A 17974-nucleotide genomic window follows, 5' to 3' on the forward strand; every position below is an offset into this window, starting at 1 on the left:
GAGGGGCTTCCCTGGTGGCGCAGTGGTTGAGAATCTGCCTGCCAATGTAGGGGACACAGGTTCGAGCCCTGGTCTGGGAAGATTCCACGTGCCACGGAGCAACTGGGCCCGTGAGCCACAACTACTGAGCCTGCGCATCTGGAGCCTGTGCCCCACAGCAAGAGAGGCTGCGACAGTAAGAGGTCCGCGCACCACGATGAAGAGTGGCCCCTGCTTGCTGCAACTAGAGAAAGCCCTCACACAGTAATGAAGACCAAACACAGCCAAATAAATAAATAAATAAATAAAATAAAACTGAAACTCAGGAGGAATAACTGATTTGAAGATGATGTGTTTGGGTCTTAGAAATGATTTGGCTTCAAAAGACAAACTAAAAGCTGACTGGAGGAACTTTCCTAATGGTCCAGTGGCTAAGACTCTGCACTCCCAATGCAGGGGGCCTGGGTTCCATCCGTGGTCAGGCAACTAGATCCCGCATGCCACAACTAAGAGTTCACATGCCGCAACTGAAGATCCCACACACTGCAACAAAGATCCCGTGTGCTGCGACTAAGGCCCGGCACAGCCAAATAAATAAATAAGTTAACAACAAAAAAAAAGCTGACTGGAAAAAGCACCTTAGAAACTCTAGTTTACTTACATGTAAATTTCAGTCTTCTATTTCTTCCTGCCTTGGGGAATGAATAATTGTAGGATCTCCTAATGCAGAGAACTATCTTCTACGGACTGTGTTATGGGTTCAACTGTGTCCCCCCAAAAAGACACATTGGAGTCCTAACTTCCAGTTTCTCAGAATGTGACTATTTGGAGATAGGATCTTCATAGAAGTGATCAAGGTAAAATGAGGTCTAGGATGAGTCCTGATCCAATATGACTAGTGTCCTTATAAAAAGAGGAAATTTGGGGCTTCCCTGGTGGTGCAGTGGTTGAGAGTCCGCCTGCCGATGCAGGGGACACGGGTTCGTGCCCCGGTCCGGGAAGATCCCACATGCCGCGGAGCGGCTGGGCCCGTGAGCCATGGCCGCTGAGCCTGCGCGTCCGGAGCCTGTGTTCCGCAGCGGAAGAGACCACAACAGTGAGAGGCCCGCGTACCGCAAAAAAAAAAAAAAAAAAAAGAGGAAATTTGGACACAGACTAAAACACATAGAGGGAAGATGATGCACAGATACAAGGAGAAGATGGCCATCTTCAACCCTGCTGACAACTTCATTTCAGACTTCTATGCTCCAGAAGTGTGAGACAATAAATTTCTGTTGTCTAAGCCACCCAGATTGTGGTACTTTGTTCAGTAACCAGAGCAAACTAATAGAGACTAGAAGAAAATCATATTTGTGTACTTATCTCCCTTAAGAAATCCCCTTGAGGAGAAGGCTTAACTCTGTTTATTTTTTTAATTAATTAATTAATTTATTTATTTTTGGCTGCATTGGGTCTTCGTTGCTGCACACGGGTTTTCTCTAGTTGCGCAAACGGAGGCTACTCTTCGTTGCGCTGTGCGGGTTTCTCATTGCAGTGGCATCTCTTGTTGCGGAACACAGGCTCCAGGCACGCGGGCTTCAGTAGTTGTGGTGCACAGGTTCAGTAGTTGTGGCTCTCAGGCTCTAGAGTGCAAGCTCAGTAGTTGTGATGCACGGGCTTAGTTGCTCTGCAGCATGTGGGACCTTCCTGGACCAGGGATCGAACCTGTGTCCCCTGCACTGGCAGGCAAATTCTTAATGACTGCACCACCAGGGAAGTCCCCTTCACTCTAAGTCATTTTTGTATTCCTTCTGGAGTACCTAACCTGATGCAAAAATTTAATTAGATACTATTTTAAGTTGCAGGACCTACACACAGTGGAGCTCAATAAATGCTAAATTTCTCCCACAACCTTTTCCATATATATCTTTCCTGACAGATAATTTCTTTCTTTTGCAAACTGACAAACTGAATTTAATTTCTGAGGCATACTCAAGTAGCAATCTCAACTCAGTAATCCTAGGAGCTAGGGTTTGGCAGCATTGAAACAAAAATTTGAGTGCCTAAATTTATCAGATGATATATACACATAATTAAATATAAACTATCCCTGATCTTTAGGGACTCTAACCCAAACTAGACCTGATACATATGTATAGGAAATACCAACAGGTGAGTTAAAACCATTAGTTCAACACATGAATAGTAATAAGAAGTGTTACATAAAAGTCAAGGGTAAACCCATTTTAGCTAAGGAAGGAAGCATGAGCATGGGAGTAGTCACCAAAGCACTATACTCCTAGCTGAGTACTGAGCTAGGCATGCATGTACAATTTCAGCATCAGAATCTCGCCATCTGCAGATAAGGCAACTCAGACTCAAGGAAGTCAAATGATATTGTCCAAGTTCATCCAACAACCATGTTGGAGGCAAGCTGGAACCTGGGACTGTGTGATTCAAGAAAACAAGCTCTTTTTTAATAAACAGTATTTGAGCATATACCTATTCTATGCTTCCACCTACAACATGAGCTAAGTTAGCTAATTTATCTCATTATATTCTATTTTTTTAAAATTTATTTTATTTATTTATTTTTGGCTGCATTGGGTCTTCATTCTGTGCACGGACTTTCTCTAGTTATGGCGAGCGGGGACTCTTCTTCGTTGCGGTGTGCAGGCTTCTCATTGCAGTGGCTTCTCTCGTTGCGGAGCATGGGCTCTAGGCACACGGGCTTCAGTAGTTGTAGCACATGGGCTCAGTGGTTGTGGCTCGCAGGCTTCTAGAGCACAGGCTCAGTAGCTGTGGTGTATGGGCTTAGTTGCTCTGCAGCATGGGGGATCTTCCCAGACCAGGGATCGAACCCGTGTCCCCGGCACTGGCAGGCGGATACTTAACCACTGTGCCACCTGGGAAGCCCTCTCCTTATATTCCTAATACTAGCAAGAAATATGCAACATACAATTCCTGCAAAATCTATTCTCAAAGGCATAGGTAGTCATAGGAGTATCAAGGGAGCTTGCCACCAAGCTCACGTATAGACAGAACCTGACATCTGTGGTCAAACTGCTTGGCTTAAAGGACATTCAAGGTCCTTCACAGGCTGAAGGGCAGCACCACAATCAAGAACAAAGTGAATGAGAAGATACAGTTGCCCATAAATTACCTTTATATTAATTACAACATAAGGCCACCTTAGTATTTCAGGAAACAAAAGTTCACGAAGACCACCCCCAAAGAATGGGTAGCATTGTTTAAAATGCCTAATCACTCAGAACAAAGAAGTTAGAATTTGAGTAAATTAAATAATATATAAAGGTCATCAACATGACTCATGGTACCAACACCAAACTTCAGGCCGTTGATGACAACTCTTATACTGGTGACAATTCTTATATAGTGGCTAAAATATATATCAAATGTTCTCAAACTTTTTGATAAGCAATCTTTAAATACCTATTATGCAAAGCATGTAAGCCACCAAGGAATTTATTACTCAATAGCAATGAATTATACCTGGCCTTAACCTTCATCTATATAACCAAAGGCTTCATCATGGTACAAATGAATATGATTTTTATTTATCTAGCTCCTGCCAACTAACTTTTGTGTCCAGTGCTACTATACTTCTCTGAAAATGAACAAAGTATAGTTAACTTATTTTGTGGTTTCTGACAACTTTCTGAAAGCATTCCTTGTTAAAGTAGTTGAAAAACTAGATACTCTGGTCTTCACAGCTAATCGCATGGATCTTTTTGAAATTCCCAAAGTTAATCTTCCAGGAAGAGGTACACAGAACCACAGATCTCTTCCACAACTGTGTTTACTATAACTTTAAGGGGAAGGGCTAGAGATAGTATTAGACCTAATAATTAGGCCAATTAGTAACTAACTCTCACCCTGAAGATTCTACAGCAGAGATTACAAACTGTAGGCTGTAAAATCCTGCCCCTAAACTTCTGTTTATAATGGTTAAAAAAAAAAAATCAAAATAGTTGTTGAGAAGCACATAAAAACCAAGATTTCCAGGGTCTCTCAAAAAATCGAAAGATCTGGTAACACAACTCATCTTCTCACAGGACAGATGAGAAAGCCCACTCCATACATTCTAATAACCACCATTCCCTTTTGGCTTACTGATAGCATGCTTCAGAAGCCATATACTAAAAATAAATCAACACAATCACAAATTACTATATTTTCAATATTCATTTTAAACTAAGAACACAGATGACCCAAATTCTACAAGATTTAAAAAAGCCAAAGATGTAAAATGAAAGCAAAAGTTAAACAAATGAATCTGTGTACCAGGTGGTAACATAATCACACAGCAAGGAACTAGCTCACATAACTTTAAAATTCAGTAATTTGACTCTACATCCCTATTGAAATACTATGCCCTAAGAAGAACAATAAGAAGAAATCATTAGCTTTCTTCAGTAATCATACTATTGGTTGTAGTGTTGACATTGTCATTCTCAGACTATTCTGTATTTATACTGTGGGAAAAGAAAATGAATAATCATGTTGGTGCTGTTAAGAACTGGGGTTTTCAACGTGGGAGAAAGGAGATAGAGATGTAAAATCAAAGAAGATAAGGAAAGTCCCTGGGTCATTTAATTTGATTTTTAAGTATAACTTGAACTCATGATTTTTTTTTTTTTTAAAGAGAAAAAACAGGGCTTCCCTGGTGGCGCAGTGGTTGAGAATACGCCTGCCGATGCAGGGGACACAGGTTCGTGCCTGGGTCTGGGAGGATCCCGCGTGCCGCGGAGCAGCTGGGCCTGTGAGCCATGGCCACTGAGCCTGCGTGTCCGGAGCCTGTGCTCCGCAGCGGGAGAGGCCACAGTGGTGAGAGGCCCACGTACCGCAAAAAAAAAAAAAAAAGAGAAAAAACACAACTTCAACTTATTTCCTAATTAACCACAAAAAAGGCCTAGAAACAATGACTAACTCAGTAGAAATAAGCACCTTAAGTGCCCAGATTGTGATCTCCAAATGTCATTTCCCACTAGAAGGCTTCTTAGAGAAAGGTCTATTTCTTTGACTGGGGCAGAAAATGTACAAGTCTGGACAAACTGTCACACCAGATAGCAAAAAGCTATCAAAGATGTCTCAGGCTGAGACAAATGACTCAAGGGTAGGACAATCAATAAAAATAACAACTATACATGCTACAAAATGCATGAGCATTAAAAACATGTTAAGTAAAAGAAGCCAGTCATAACAGATCACGTATTGTACGATTCCATTTATATGAAATATCCAGCCTAAGCAAATCCATAGAGACAAAGTAGATTGGTGGTTGCCTATGGTTGGAGGTCAGGTAGCATGGGGGGTAATGAGGACTGACTGCAAACAGGTACAGCGTTTCTTGCTGAGGTGATGGATATATTTCAAACCTACTAGATCATGGTGAAGGTTGCACGACTCTGTGAACATACTGAAAATCACTCAATTATACACTTGAAACAGGTGAGTTTTATGGTATATAAACTATACCTCCATAAAGCTGTACAAAACAAAAACAAAACTACAATGGACTGAACCACAAATATGTTTAAATCTGTGTGTTCATAATCAAATAAATCTTATTGGTCATTTTGGAGGATGCTAGGAACCCAGCTCATTATTTTTAAAACTGGGAAGTATAAAGTATTTATCCAGTCTGTCATACACATGAAGTCTCTCCCTAGATAAGCAAACAGAAGAGATAAAGTTTCTGTTTACACAAGTATTACAATTAATGAATTAAAGAATAATAGAATACTATCATTTTGCAACCCCAAATCAAATCAGGGATCTAGGCAATAATCAAAGGCCACTAACATCACAAATAAAGAGTCAACCAAACAGTAGGTGCCATCTGATAGAAGTATACAACACCACCAATGAAGCTGTCTAGCAAAAAATCTGCAGGGACTTCCCCGGTGGCACAGTTGTTAAGAATCCGCCTGCCAATGCAGGGGACATGGGTTTGATCCCTGGTCTGGGAAGATGCCATATGCCACAGAGCAACTAAGCCCATGCGCCACAACTTCTGAGCCTGAGCTCTACAGCCCGTGAGTCACAGCTACTGAGTCCACGTGCCACAACTACTGAAGCCCGTTCTCCACAGCAAGAGAAGCCGCCGCAATGAGAAGTCTGCGCACAGCAAGGAAGATTAGCCCCCCTTCGCCGCAACGACAGAAAGCCCCCACACAGCAATGAAGACCCAACGCAGCCAAAAAGAAATAAATTAATTTTAAAAAGTTTGCAAAGAAAGAAGAAACAAAAACTATGCAGAACCTATAGATAAAAAGACTAGAGAGACTTTTAAAACAATGGCAAAGTTGGATATTTGATATCAACTTGTGTTAAAAAATTTTAGGTGTCATAATAGTACTGTAGTTATGTTTTTAAAAATTAAGAGTCCCTATCTTACAAAATGATAATGTCTAGGGTTTGCTTTAAAATAAGATGGAGGGGAGTAGGAGAAGATGTTATCAATAGATGAAACAACATCAGCCATAGCTGATAACTGTTGGAAGTTAAGGTGGATATATGCAAGTTTATTTTGCCATTTTCTCTCATTTCATACATATTTGAAAATTTCCACAACAAAGCTTTTAAAAAGACAATCACGGGCTTCCCTGGTGGCGCAGTGGTTGAGAGTCCGCCTGCTGATGCAGGGGACACAGGTTCGTGCCCTGGTCCGGGAAGATCCCACATGCCGCGGAGCAGCTGGGCCTGTGAGCCATGGCCACTAAGCCTGCACGTCCGGAGCCTGTGCTCCGCAACGGGAGAGGCCACAACAGTGAGAGGTCCCCGTACCGCAAAAAAAAAAAAAAAAGACAATCATGCTGTCAATTCTGCACAACCTTGGAATTACTGCATTTCACAAACTCAAACATGAAAATGTCTCCCACCATTTTACATCTCTGAATGGTGAATTCAGAGATGGTGAATTAAAAAACCAACAGCATCTTAAATTCGATGAAAAAACTGTAAGATTACAAATATATTTAGATATCTATTTCTCTTTAACTAAATTATTACTTGCATTGCACCTGGAAAGGAAGACTTAAAAAAAAAAACTCCTAGCTTTCTGAATTTTCTTATTTGCTTGGGATTAATTCAGTTACAGTGAGAGAACCATTAAAATGCTTCAGCCAATATAAAAATGAACTTAGTCCCCAAACCAGCATTAGTGGTAGACAGGACCTGGGGAACACTAGGCAAAAGTCTATCTAAGGTGGGTAAAAAACAAAAAAGCTTGCTGCAGTTATCCTACCAGGTCTAAAAACTTGAGTAAAAATAGATTTTAGTCGACCAGCCTGTCTTTTCATTTTTAAGAAAAAAAACCTTTTTTTAATACAGCAGGTTCTTACTAGTTATCCATTTTATACATATTAGTGTCTATATGTCAATCCCAATCTCCCAATTCGTCACACTCCCACCCCCACCCCCTGCTGCTTTCCCCCCATGGTGTCCATACGTTTGTTCTCTGCATCTGTGTCTCAATTTCTGCCCTGCAAACCAGTTCATCTGTACCATTTTTCTACGTTCCACATATATACGTTAACATATGATATTTCTTTTTCTCTTTCTGACTTACTTCACTCTGTATGACAGTCTCTAGGTTCATCCACGTCTCTATACATGACCCAATTTCATTCCTTTTTATGGCTAATATTCCATTGTATATATGTACCACATCTTCTTTATCCATTCCTCTGTCAATGGGCATAGAGGTTGCTTTCATGACCTGCCTATTGTAATGACCTGCCTATTAGCTGCAATGAATATTGGGGTGCATGTGCCTTTCTGAATTATGGTTTTCTCTGGGTATATGCCCAGTAGTGGGACTGCTGGGTCATATGGTAATTCTATTTTTAGTTTTTTAAGGAACCTCCATACTGTTCTCCATAGCAACTGTATCAATTTACATTTCTACCAACACTGCAAGAGGGTTCCCTTTTCTCCACACCCTCTCCTGCATCTGTTGTTTGTAGATTTTTTGATGATGACCATTCTAACTGCTTTGAGGTGATACCTCACTGTAGTTTTGATTTGTATTCCTCTAATAATTAGTGATGTTGAGCAGCTTTTCATGTGCTTCTTGGCCATCTGTATGTCTCCTTTGGAGAAATGTCTATTTAGGTCTTCTGCCCATTTTTGGATTGGGTTGTTTGTTTTTTTAATATTGAGCTGCATGAGCTGTTTATATATTTTGGAGATTAATACTTTGTCCGTTGATTTGTTTGCAAATATTTTCGCCCATTCTGAGGGTTGTCTTTTCGTTGTTTGTAGTTTCCTTTGCTTTACAAAAGCTTTTAAGTTTCATTAGATCCCATTTGTTTATTTTTGTTTTTATTTTCATTACTCTAGAAGGTGGATCAAAAAAGATCTTGCTGTGATTTATGTCAGAGAGTGTTCTTCCTATGTTTTCCTCTAAGAGTTTTGTAGTGTCCAGCCTTACATTTAGGTCTCTAATCCATTTTCAGTTTATTTTTGTGTATGGTGTTAGGGAGTGTTCTAATTTCATTCTTTTACATGTAGCTGTCCAGTTTTTCCAGCACCACTTATTGAAGACACTGTCTTTTCTCCATTGTATATGTTTGCCTCCTTTGTCATAGATTAGTTGACCATAGGTGCGTCAGTTTATATCTGGGCTTTCTATGTTGTTCCATTGATCTATATTTCTGTTTTTGTGCCAGTACCATATTGTCTTGATTACTGTAGCTCTGTAGTATAGTCTGAAGTCAGGGAGTCTGATTCATCCTGCTCCATTTTTTTCCCTCAAGATTGCTTTTGCTATTCGGGGTCTTTTGTGTCTCCATACGAATTTTAAGATTTTTTGTTCTAGTTCCATAAAAAATGCCATTGGTAATTTGATAGGGATTGCATTGAATCTATAGATTGCTTTGGGTAGTATAGTCATTTTCACAATATTGATTCTTCCAATCCAAGAACATGGTATATCTCTCCACCTGTTGGCATCATCCTTAATTTCTTTCATCAGTGTCTTATAGTTTTCTGCGTACAGGTCTTTTGTCTCCCTAGGTAGGTTTATTCCTAGGCATTTTATTCTTTTTGTTGCAATGGTAAATGGGAGAGTTTCCTTAATTTCGCTTTCAGATTTTTCATCATTAGTGTACAGGAATGCAAGAGACTTCTGTGCATTAATTTTGTATCCTGCAACTTTACCAAATTCATTGATTAGCTCTAGTAGTTTTCTGGTGGCATCTTTAGGATTCTCTATGTATAGTATCATGTCATCTTCCAACAGTGACAGTTTTATCTTCTCTTTTCCGATTTGGATTCCCTTTATTTCTTTTTCTTCTCTGATTGCCGTGACTAGGACTTCCAAAACTATGTTGAATAGTAGTGGCAAGAGTGGACATCCTTGTCTTGTTCCTGATCTTAGAGGAAATGCTCTCAGTTTTTCACCATTGAGAATGATGTTTGCTGTGGTTTTGTCATATATGGCCTTTATTATCTTGAGGTAGATTCCCTCTATGCCCACTTTCTGGAGAGTTTTTATCATAAATGGGTGTTGAATTTTGTCAAAAGCTTTTTCTGCATCTATTGAGATGATCATATGGGTTTTCTTCAATTTGTTAATATGATGTACCACACTGATTGATTTGCGTATATTGAAGAATCCTTGCATCCCCGGGATAAATCCCATTTGATCATGGTGTATGATCCTTTTAACGTGTTGTTGGATTCTGTTTGCTAGTATTTTGTTGAGGATTTTTGCATCTATATTGGTCTGTAATTTTCTTTTTTTGTTGTATCTTTGTCTGGTTTTGGTATCAGGGCCTCATAGAATGAGTTTGGTAGGGTTCTTTCCTCTGCAATTTTTTGGAAGAGTTTGAGAAGGATGGGTGTTAGCTCTTCCCTATATGTTTGATAGAATTCACCTGTGAAGCCATCTGGTCCTGGACTTTTGTTTGCTGGAAGATTTTTAATCACAGTTTCAATTTCGTTACTTGTGATTGGTCTGTTTATATCTTCTATTTCTTCCTGGTTCAGTCTTGGAAGATTTTACCTGAGAATTTATCCATTTCTTCCATGTTGTCCATTTTATTGGCACAGAGTTGCTTCTAGTAGTCTCTCAGGATGCTTTGTATTTCTGCAGTGTATGTTGTAACTTCTCCTTTTTCATTTCTAATTTTATTGATTTGAGCCCTCTCCCTCTTTTTTCTTGATGAGTCTGGCTAATGGTTTATCAATTTTGTTTATCTTCTCAAAGAACCAGCTTTTAGTTTTATAGATCTTTGCTACTGTTTTCTTTGTTTCTACTCTGATCTTTATGATTTCTTTCCTTCTGCTAACTTTGGCTTTTGTTTTTTCTTCTTTCCCTAGTTCCTTTAGGTGTAAGGTTACATTCTTTGAGATTTTTCTTGTTTCTTGACGTAGGCTTGTATTACTATAAACTTCCCTCTTAGAACTGCTTTTGCTGCATCCCATACGTTTTGGATCGTTGTGTTTTCATTGTCATTTGTCTCTAGGTATTTTCTGATTTCCTCTTTGATTTCTTCACAGTGATCTCTTAGTTATTTAGTAACGTATTGTTTAGCCTCCATGTGTTTGTGTTTTTTACGTTTTTTCCCCTGTAATCGATTTCTAATCTCATAGCGTTGTGGTCAGAAAAGATGCTTGATTTAAATTTTCTTAAATTTACTGAGGCTTGATTTGTGACCCAAGATGTGATCTGTCCTGGAGAATGTTCCATGTGCACTTGCGAAGAAAGTGTAATCTGCTGTTTTTGGATGGAATGTCCTATAAATATCAATTAAATCTATCTGGTCTATTGTATCATTTAAAGCTTGTGCTTCCTCATTAATTTTCTGTTTGGATGATCTGTCCACTGGTAAGTGAGGTGTTAAAGTTCCCCACTATTATTGTGTTACTGTTGATTTCCTTTTTTATAGCTGTTAGCAGTTGCCTTACGTATTCAGGTGCTCCTGTGCTGGGTGCATATATATTTATAATTGTTGTATCTTCTTCTTGGATTCATCCCTTGATCATTATGTAGTGTCCTTCCTTGTCTCTTGTAACATTCTTTACCTGAAAGTCTATTTTATCTGATATGAGTATTGCTACTCCAGCTTTCTTTTCATTTCCATCTGCATGGAATATCTTTTTCCATCCCCTCACTTTCAGTCTGAATGTGTCCCTAGGTCTGAAGTGGGTCTCTTGTAGATAGCATATATATGGGTCTTGTTTTTGTATCCATTCAGCAAGCCTATGTCTTTGGTTGTAGCATTTAATCCATTCACATTTAAGGTAATTATTGATGTGTATGTTCCCATGACCATCTTCTTAATTGTTTTGGGTTTGTTTTTGTAGGTCCTTTTCTTCTCTTGTGTTTCCCACTTAGAGAATTTCCTTTAGCATTTGTTGTAGAGCTGGTTTGGTGGTGCTGAATTGTTAGCTTTTGCTTCTCTGTAAAGCTTTTGATTTCTCCATCGAATCTGAATGAGATCCTTGCCGGGTAGAGTAATGTTGGTTGTAGGTTCTTCCCTTTCATCACTTTAAGAATATCATGCCACTCCCTTCTGGCTTGCAGAGTTTCTGCTGAGAAATCAGCTGTTAATCTCATGGGAGTTCCCTTGTATGTTATTTGTCATTTTTCCCTTGCTGCTTTCAATAATTTTTCTTTGTCTTTAATTTTTGCCAATTTGATTACTATGTGTCTCGGCACGTTTCTCCTTGGGTTAATCCTGTATGGGACTTGTTGCACTTCCTGGACTTGTGTGGCTATCTCCTTTCCCATGTTAGGGAAGTTTTCAACTATAATCTCTTCAAATATTTTATCGGGTCCTTTCTCTCTCTCTTCTCCTTCTATAATGCGAATGTTGTTGCATTTAACGTTGTCCCAGAGGTCTCTTAGGCTATCTTCATTTCTTTTCATTCTTTTTTCTTTATTCTGTTCCACAGCAGTGAATTCCACCATTCTGTCTTCCAGGTCACTTATCCGTTCTTCTGCCTCAGTTATTCTGCTACTGATTCCTTCTAGTGTATTTTTCATTTCAGTTATTGTACTGTTCATCTCTGTTTGTTCGTTCTTTAATTCTTCTAGGTCTTTGTTAAACATTTCTTGCATCTTCTCGATCTTTGCCTCCGTTCTTTTTCCGAGGTCCTGGATCATCTTCACTATCATTATTCTGAATTCTCTTTCTGGAAGGTTGCCTATCTCCACTTCATTTAGTTGTTTTTCCTGGGGTTTTATCTTGTTCCTTCATCTGGTACAGAGCCCTCTGCCTTTTCAACTTGTCTATCCTCTGTGAACTGTCTTTTCACTTTTAATATAGGAGTTCCTAAACACCCACCACTTTTAGCACTCAACAAGTTGCTGGTTTCAAGTAGTAATCTAAAGAAACATGGTAAACTGGCAAGCCTCTGGGCCTCACTGTAGAAGAAACACTAATGCAAATAAAATTTACTAACGTACATAAACTTACTGAGAAAGAAAAGAAGACAAGAAAATATTTCTAAGAGCAATTCTAAAATGCAATTCTAGCAGTACATAATTTTGAAAGTACATACTTTAATGGAATCACACAAAGTTAAAAATGCAACTTTTTTTAAAGATAGGAAAGTTGACATCAAAAATTTCAAAGGTAAAAAGCAAAGAAACAGATTAGCTACATATAAAAAAATTAATTTATGTCAAAAACACACTATAAATGTAATTTGAAAGGCTAACAAGCTGAGAAGTACAAATCTGTCACATAACAAAAGGTATATTCTTTTTTTTTTTTTTTGCGGTATGCGGGCCTCTCACTGCTGTGGCCTCTCCCGTTGCGGAGCACAGGCTCCGGACACGCAGGCTCAGCAGCCATGGCTCATGGGCCCAGCCGCTCCGCAGCATGTGGGATCTTCCCGGACCAGGGCACGAACCCGTGTCCCCTGCCTCAGCAGGCGGACTCTCAACCACTGCGCCACCAGGAAAGCCCCAAAAGGTATATTCTTAATAAATAGCTCTTAATATCAAGAAAATGATCAACAATCCAACATAAAAATGGACAAAAGATAGTAGCAGGTCAATAAATATATCCTCCAAATGGTCAACCTTTTAGTAATAAAAGAAATTAAAACAAGATACCTTATAGATTACCGTCTTTGGGAAGCTTTTTCAAGTAATACTGTCCAGTTCTGGTGGCTAAGCAGGAGCTAGAAGAATATTCCCACTCCTAATATTCTGGCTAGAGCAGCCCTTCATTTACCTCCTTCAAATGTCACCTTATCAATGTGTCCTCCATCACCCTATTTAAAACTGCACCCCCATTTCCCACTTCTCAATCCCTTTATCTCAGTAAAATTATTAGATATGAAATCCATTCTGGGATTATATTCCATAGAAACAATTTTGAAAGCAGACATAGGGACCTCCCTGGTGGTCCAGTGGTAGAGAATTCACCTAACAATGCAGGGGATGTGGGTTCGATCCCCAGTCAGGGAACTAAGATCCCACATGCCAGGGGGCAACTAAGCCCGCATGCCACAACTACTGAGCTCACGTGCCTCAACTAGAGAGCCTGCATGCCACAGACTACAGAGCCCACCCACCCTGGAGCCTGTGCGCCACAATTAGAGAGAAGCCCGCACACCTCAACGAAGATCCCACATCCTGCAACTAAGACCCAATGCAGCCAAAAATAAATAAAATAAATAAATCATCTTAAAAAGAAAAGCATACATAAATTGTCTTAAATTATAAAAACCTATGACAAACAGATGAAGGCACACAGCTCTTGATATACACATTGAAAACTGAATGCTCAAAGGGAGATATAACGTTGTACCCTTTAAGAGACATACCCAATGGGCCATGAAAGTGTACCTGAACACCCATGCATCCTGAGGTCCCTTATTCACAAGCCTCTGTTCACTCAGCCTCTATTCTTATTTGTCCTCAGATACACCAAAAGGAATTGTCACTTGGAGACAGCAATGGTTAGTATCCAGGGCTTTGGGGTATGTCAGATCTGGGTTAGAAACCTAGCTTTAAATTTTCTAGGGGAGTAATCTGGCAAATCTCAATTGCCTTATCTGTAAGGTAAAATAGAGATTATCACCAACTAGTTAATGTTAGTAAACAAGAGTACAGTGTCGGAAAAACTGAAATGGAGAAGGAATTCTTCAAATAAAACTACTAAAGACAACTAAAAATCCCCAAAGTCAGATCTTTCAGCACAGTAAAAGAACCCAAAGGAAACAAATCCTAAAGAGCACTGAGCTAGAAGGCAGGAGCCCTGGATTCCAGTTTTGACACTGCTACAAACTGGTTCAGCTCCATGGGAATATTATTTAAAGTATGTAGATTCTAGTTTTAAGATCTACAAAATCAGGGGACTGAAAATCCCTTCCACCTGTTCCACACCATGACTAAATTACTAGGATGTTATTTACTGTTGTACATCCATAATTTCTAAAATTTTTCATTTAAATGTTTGGTTTTTTTAAACTTCAAGTCCTGATGAGTTTTCATTATGACTGAGCTACCAGTCATAACATATAAGACTGTTTCCTTAACTAAGTAATCCAAGGTCAGATTGCTAAAACGCGGCAAAATCAGAATTCAAACCAGATCTGACTCACTCCAAAGACCAAACTATCGCACCCTTCTCCCTCAGACTTTCTCCCAGACTAATCTCCTGGTAACTAGCAGCTTGCCTTTGCAAAATGACTAGAAGTCAGAAGTGCAGTCAAGAGTCAAGGAATAAAGTCAAGTTACCTGAGACAAGTGGGGCTTGAACTTCTGACACAGTACTCTAACCAAGTTAATTAGTTAGACATTTCAAGTACTTAAAAGGCGGCTGGAGAAACCAAAAAAAAAAAGTAATATTATCAAGAAAAACTATTAATTGAAGACAAAATAAAAAATTAAGCACCTCTGAAACTATAAGTAAATGGGGGTGGTTCAAGGAGTCAAGTCGTACAAGATGAAATATTCAGTAAAATAACTAATTATCTGTACTACTCACTTGCTTTTGTGCAAGTGACTCTAGGTTACCCACAGTAGTGAATGGAGGAGTAACAGATAATCCAAAGTACGTATATTCAGCTTTACAAATAAAGCATATGGTCTAAACAGATAATCCACGGGGCTTCCCTGTGGCATAGTGGTTAAGAATCCGCCTGCCAATGCAGGGGACACAGGTTAGAGCCCTGGTCCAGGAAGATCCCACATGCCTTGGAGCAACTAAGCCCGTGGGCCACAACTACTGAGTCTGCGCTCTAGAGCCCGAGAGCCAAATACTAAAGCCCACGTGCCTAGAGCCCGTACTCTGCTGCAACAAGAGAAGCCACCGCAATGAGAAGCCTGTACACCACAACGAAGAGTAGCCCCCACGCGCTGCAACTAGAGAAACCCCACGCACAGCAACAAAGACCCAATGCAGCCAAAAATAAATGAACAAACTTATTATAAATAAATAGATAATCCAAAGTACTGAATATCTGGTGTTAAAAATAAAGTATATGATCACCCATACATATTTATCTCCCAAATTATAGGCTGATTCAGGCTAATATCAAGGTTAATTTCCAAGTGGAGAAACCAGGACAGATGAAATCTAAATAATACAGTGAATAATAAAATCACCACCTCCTTACATCAGCAGAAAACATATGGTTTTATAACACATTCACATCAGCTCCACAGAGAGTAACAAAACTAAGGCTGTGCATGCACGCTCGTGCACGCACACACACAGAGTAACATTTAAATTCCCACTGCACGGGAGAACCAGGTTAGCTCCTGGCTGTTTCCATTAAACCAATCTGGGAGTAAAAACTGGTTTTTGAATCATCCACACGTGGATAATCAAGAGGCAAATTAAATACACACACAAACATATATAAACTCACATTTAAATGCACTGGTTACCAAGCACTTCAGAAAATAAAAAATTTCACAGGACAGTTGATAGAAATGAAGCAAGAGGTGAGGTCACCTACCACTTTAGCTCTATTGATAGAAGTCATCATTTGCTCTCCTGAAACATTAGGCAGCTGCCGAAAACAATACACAAACATACACACATGCACACATGCCCGGATCTTGTATCATCATTCATAAAGAAAACCTAGGAAAGCCTCTGAAATGAGTTTTATCAACTCAGAAACACTTAGATGGTGTACAACTCCACGTAGATCCAAGGAAATGGAAGTGTCATGAAAATAATGCATTTTTTTTCTGAGTACAAGTGTCTAAAAGACAATTTCCAAGGCCCTCTACAATTAAATGTGAGTACAAAAGTTCTTCAGACTAAGCCTCACTTGCAGAAGCCCTCTACTGGGCGTTTCTATGACGTTCTGACCAACTTTTGTGTTTCCCACAATAGCGCTAAACCACGATTATGCATCCTGCTGATAAAAACCGGCAAGTGGCACTTAACACACCAAGCCAAAATCAGCAACAGCGTTGGCTAAAGAACTTCCCCGTCACCACTGTGATGCCCACTCCAGAAGGTATCTGCATTCAGTGCGAGGACTTGAGGTTCCGCGAAAAGAGAAGCAGCAACAGAAACCGGCTGCATACCCCAGAGGGCTGCCTGCAGACTGCAAGGAAGGCCAGGTGCCTGCAGGCTCAGGAAGTTGCCTAACCCAGGGGAAAGCTCCATGCCCTCCTCTATAAAAGGGAGCGTGTGGCTGGCAGACCAAAATACAGAAAATTCATTCAAGAATTCCAGGCCGCCTACCCTGCAGAAGGAGGAGGCAAATTAAGACGCTGGGAAGCAGGTATGGAAAGAGAGCAGGGTTCACAAACTGATAGTGATCTACCAGCTCCGTGGGGAGGCTCAAACTCGGGAAGCTTGTGCCTCCTCTCTGGAGTTGGGAAGGTAAGGTACCGGTCGGGCTACGGTCCTCTCCCAACAGCCCTTTCCAGAAGGCGCGGGGCTGCTAAGACGCAGACCTGGCCTCCAGCAACAGAAGCTCCCGCCCACATGGTTCACGGGGCGCGACCCTCCTTGGCCGCCCCGAGGCCATGTGGCTGCGGCCGCCGGGTGTCCAAACCCGGTGCACGTTCAAGGCGTGAAACCAGAGACGAGGTGCGGGGGCAAATCCAAAGAAAGGGATGTTGGGGGGTGAGACTCACTTCTTCTGGGCTTTGTCCTTCTTGGCCTTGGTCCTTTTCTTTCGGGCCTGGAGCGCAAGCACTGCAGGAGAGAGGGATGGATGAAGGGCGAATGGGGAGGAAAGGGAGAGACCAAGGTGAGGGTGGAGACCCAGCAGGGGCGCGAGGCCCGGGTGCGGGGCCTGCCTGAGGGGCGGCTCCGGGGCAAGCGCCGCGGCGTCGGCCAGGCGGCCGCTCAGGGGTCTGGCGGCCCACGGAGCGCAGAGCAGCGCCCAGGCGGGGCACGCCGGAAGGGGCTCAGGCCGGGTCAGGGGGCTGGCGCGCCGGGGTCGGCCTCGCCTGCCGAGGGCCGGGCCCTGGAGTGGCCCCAAGGGGCGCGCCGGCCTCGCGGGGCAAGAGAGGCGATGACTGCCGCCGCGGAAGGACGCCGGAGCTCCGGGGCGCGGACCGGCTGCCCAGAGGCGGGGGGTGAGGGGCGGCGCCACCTCAGTGGAGGGGCGCCGCACGCCCGGGGACCGGACGGCGGCGCTTAGGCTAAGCTCCTGGCGTTGACCCGGGCCTTGCCCCGGCGGCCGTTGCCCCTCGTGGCGGAGGCCGCTCCACCGCTCACCTTTCCGCTCCATGGCGAAACCGGTAACTGCCTGGCGCTTGCGCACTCCACTGGCGGTGACTCCAGCTCCCGCCGCGGCCCAAAACCAAGCCCGCGCACACCCCGCCCCCCAGTTCCCGCCCCGCCCACGACGACGCGCGTCTGCGCGTTGAGCGCGGAGCCTACCACCTGTTCCCGAGAAGGGGGGGGCAGTAAAGAATTGGGGGAAGAGGGGTGAAGGAAATAAAGCCGAGGATATACACGCAAGGGGTGTTTGAGGACCGAGCTCGGAAGCCTCGCAGGGTCAGCTTTGTTCTATTTGCCGGGCGGTTGCCCCTGAGGAATGGCGAAGA

At 41.8% G+C, this 17974-nt stretch overlaps 1 protein-coding gene across 3 annotated transcripts in view; it reads right to left on the reverse strand.

Moving 5' to 3' along the window:
* SRPK1 (SRSF protein kinase 1) overlaps positions 1-17974 on the reverse strand; it is an 82156-nt gene extending 64182 nt beyond the window's left edge. Inside the window, exons 1-2 of one of the 3 annotated variants that reach the window (XM_027126740.1) lie at positions 17643-17974; positions 17054-17114 (exon numbers count right to left, since the gene is read on the reverse strand). In XM_027126740.1, coding sequence (XP_026982541.1) covers positions 17054-17114; positions 17643-17655 — 74 coding nt within the window. In that variant the 5' untranslated portion in view covers positions 17656-17974. Of the gene's footprint in view, positions 1-17053 lie in introns of all 3 variants that reach the window. The other 2 variants (XM_027126739.1, XM_027126738.1) reach the window with 2 other exon arrangements.

Source organism: Aethalodelphis obliquidens, unplaced genomic scaffold, assembly GCF_003676395.1.
Source record: "Aethalodelphis obliquidens isolate GAN/ISIS:26980383/991018 unplaced genomic scaffold, ASM367639v1 scaffold31, whole genome shotgun sequence".
In the NCBI taxonomy this organism is placed as follows: domain Eukaryota; kingdom Metazoa; phylum Chordata; class Mammalia; order Artiodactyla; family Delphinidae; genus Aethalodelphis; species Aethalodelphis obliquidens.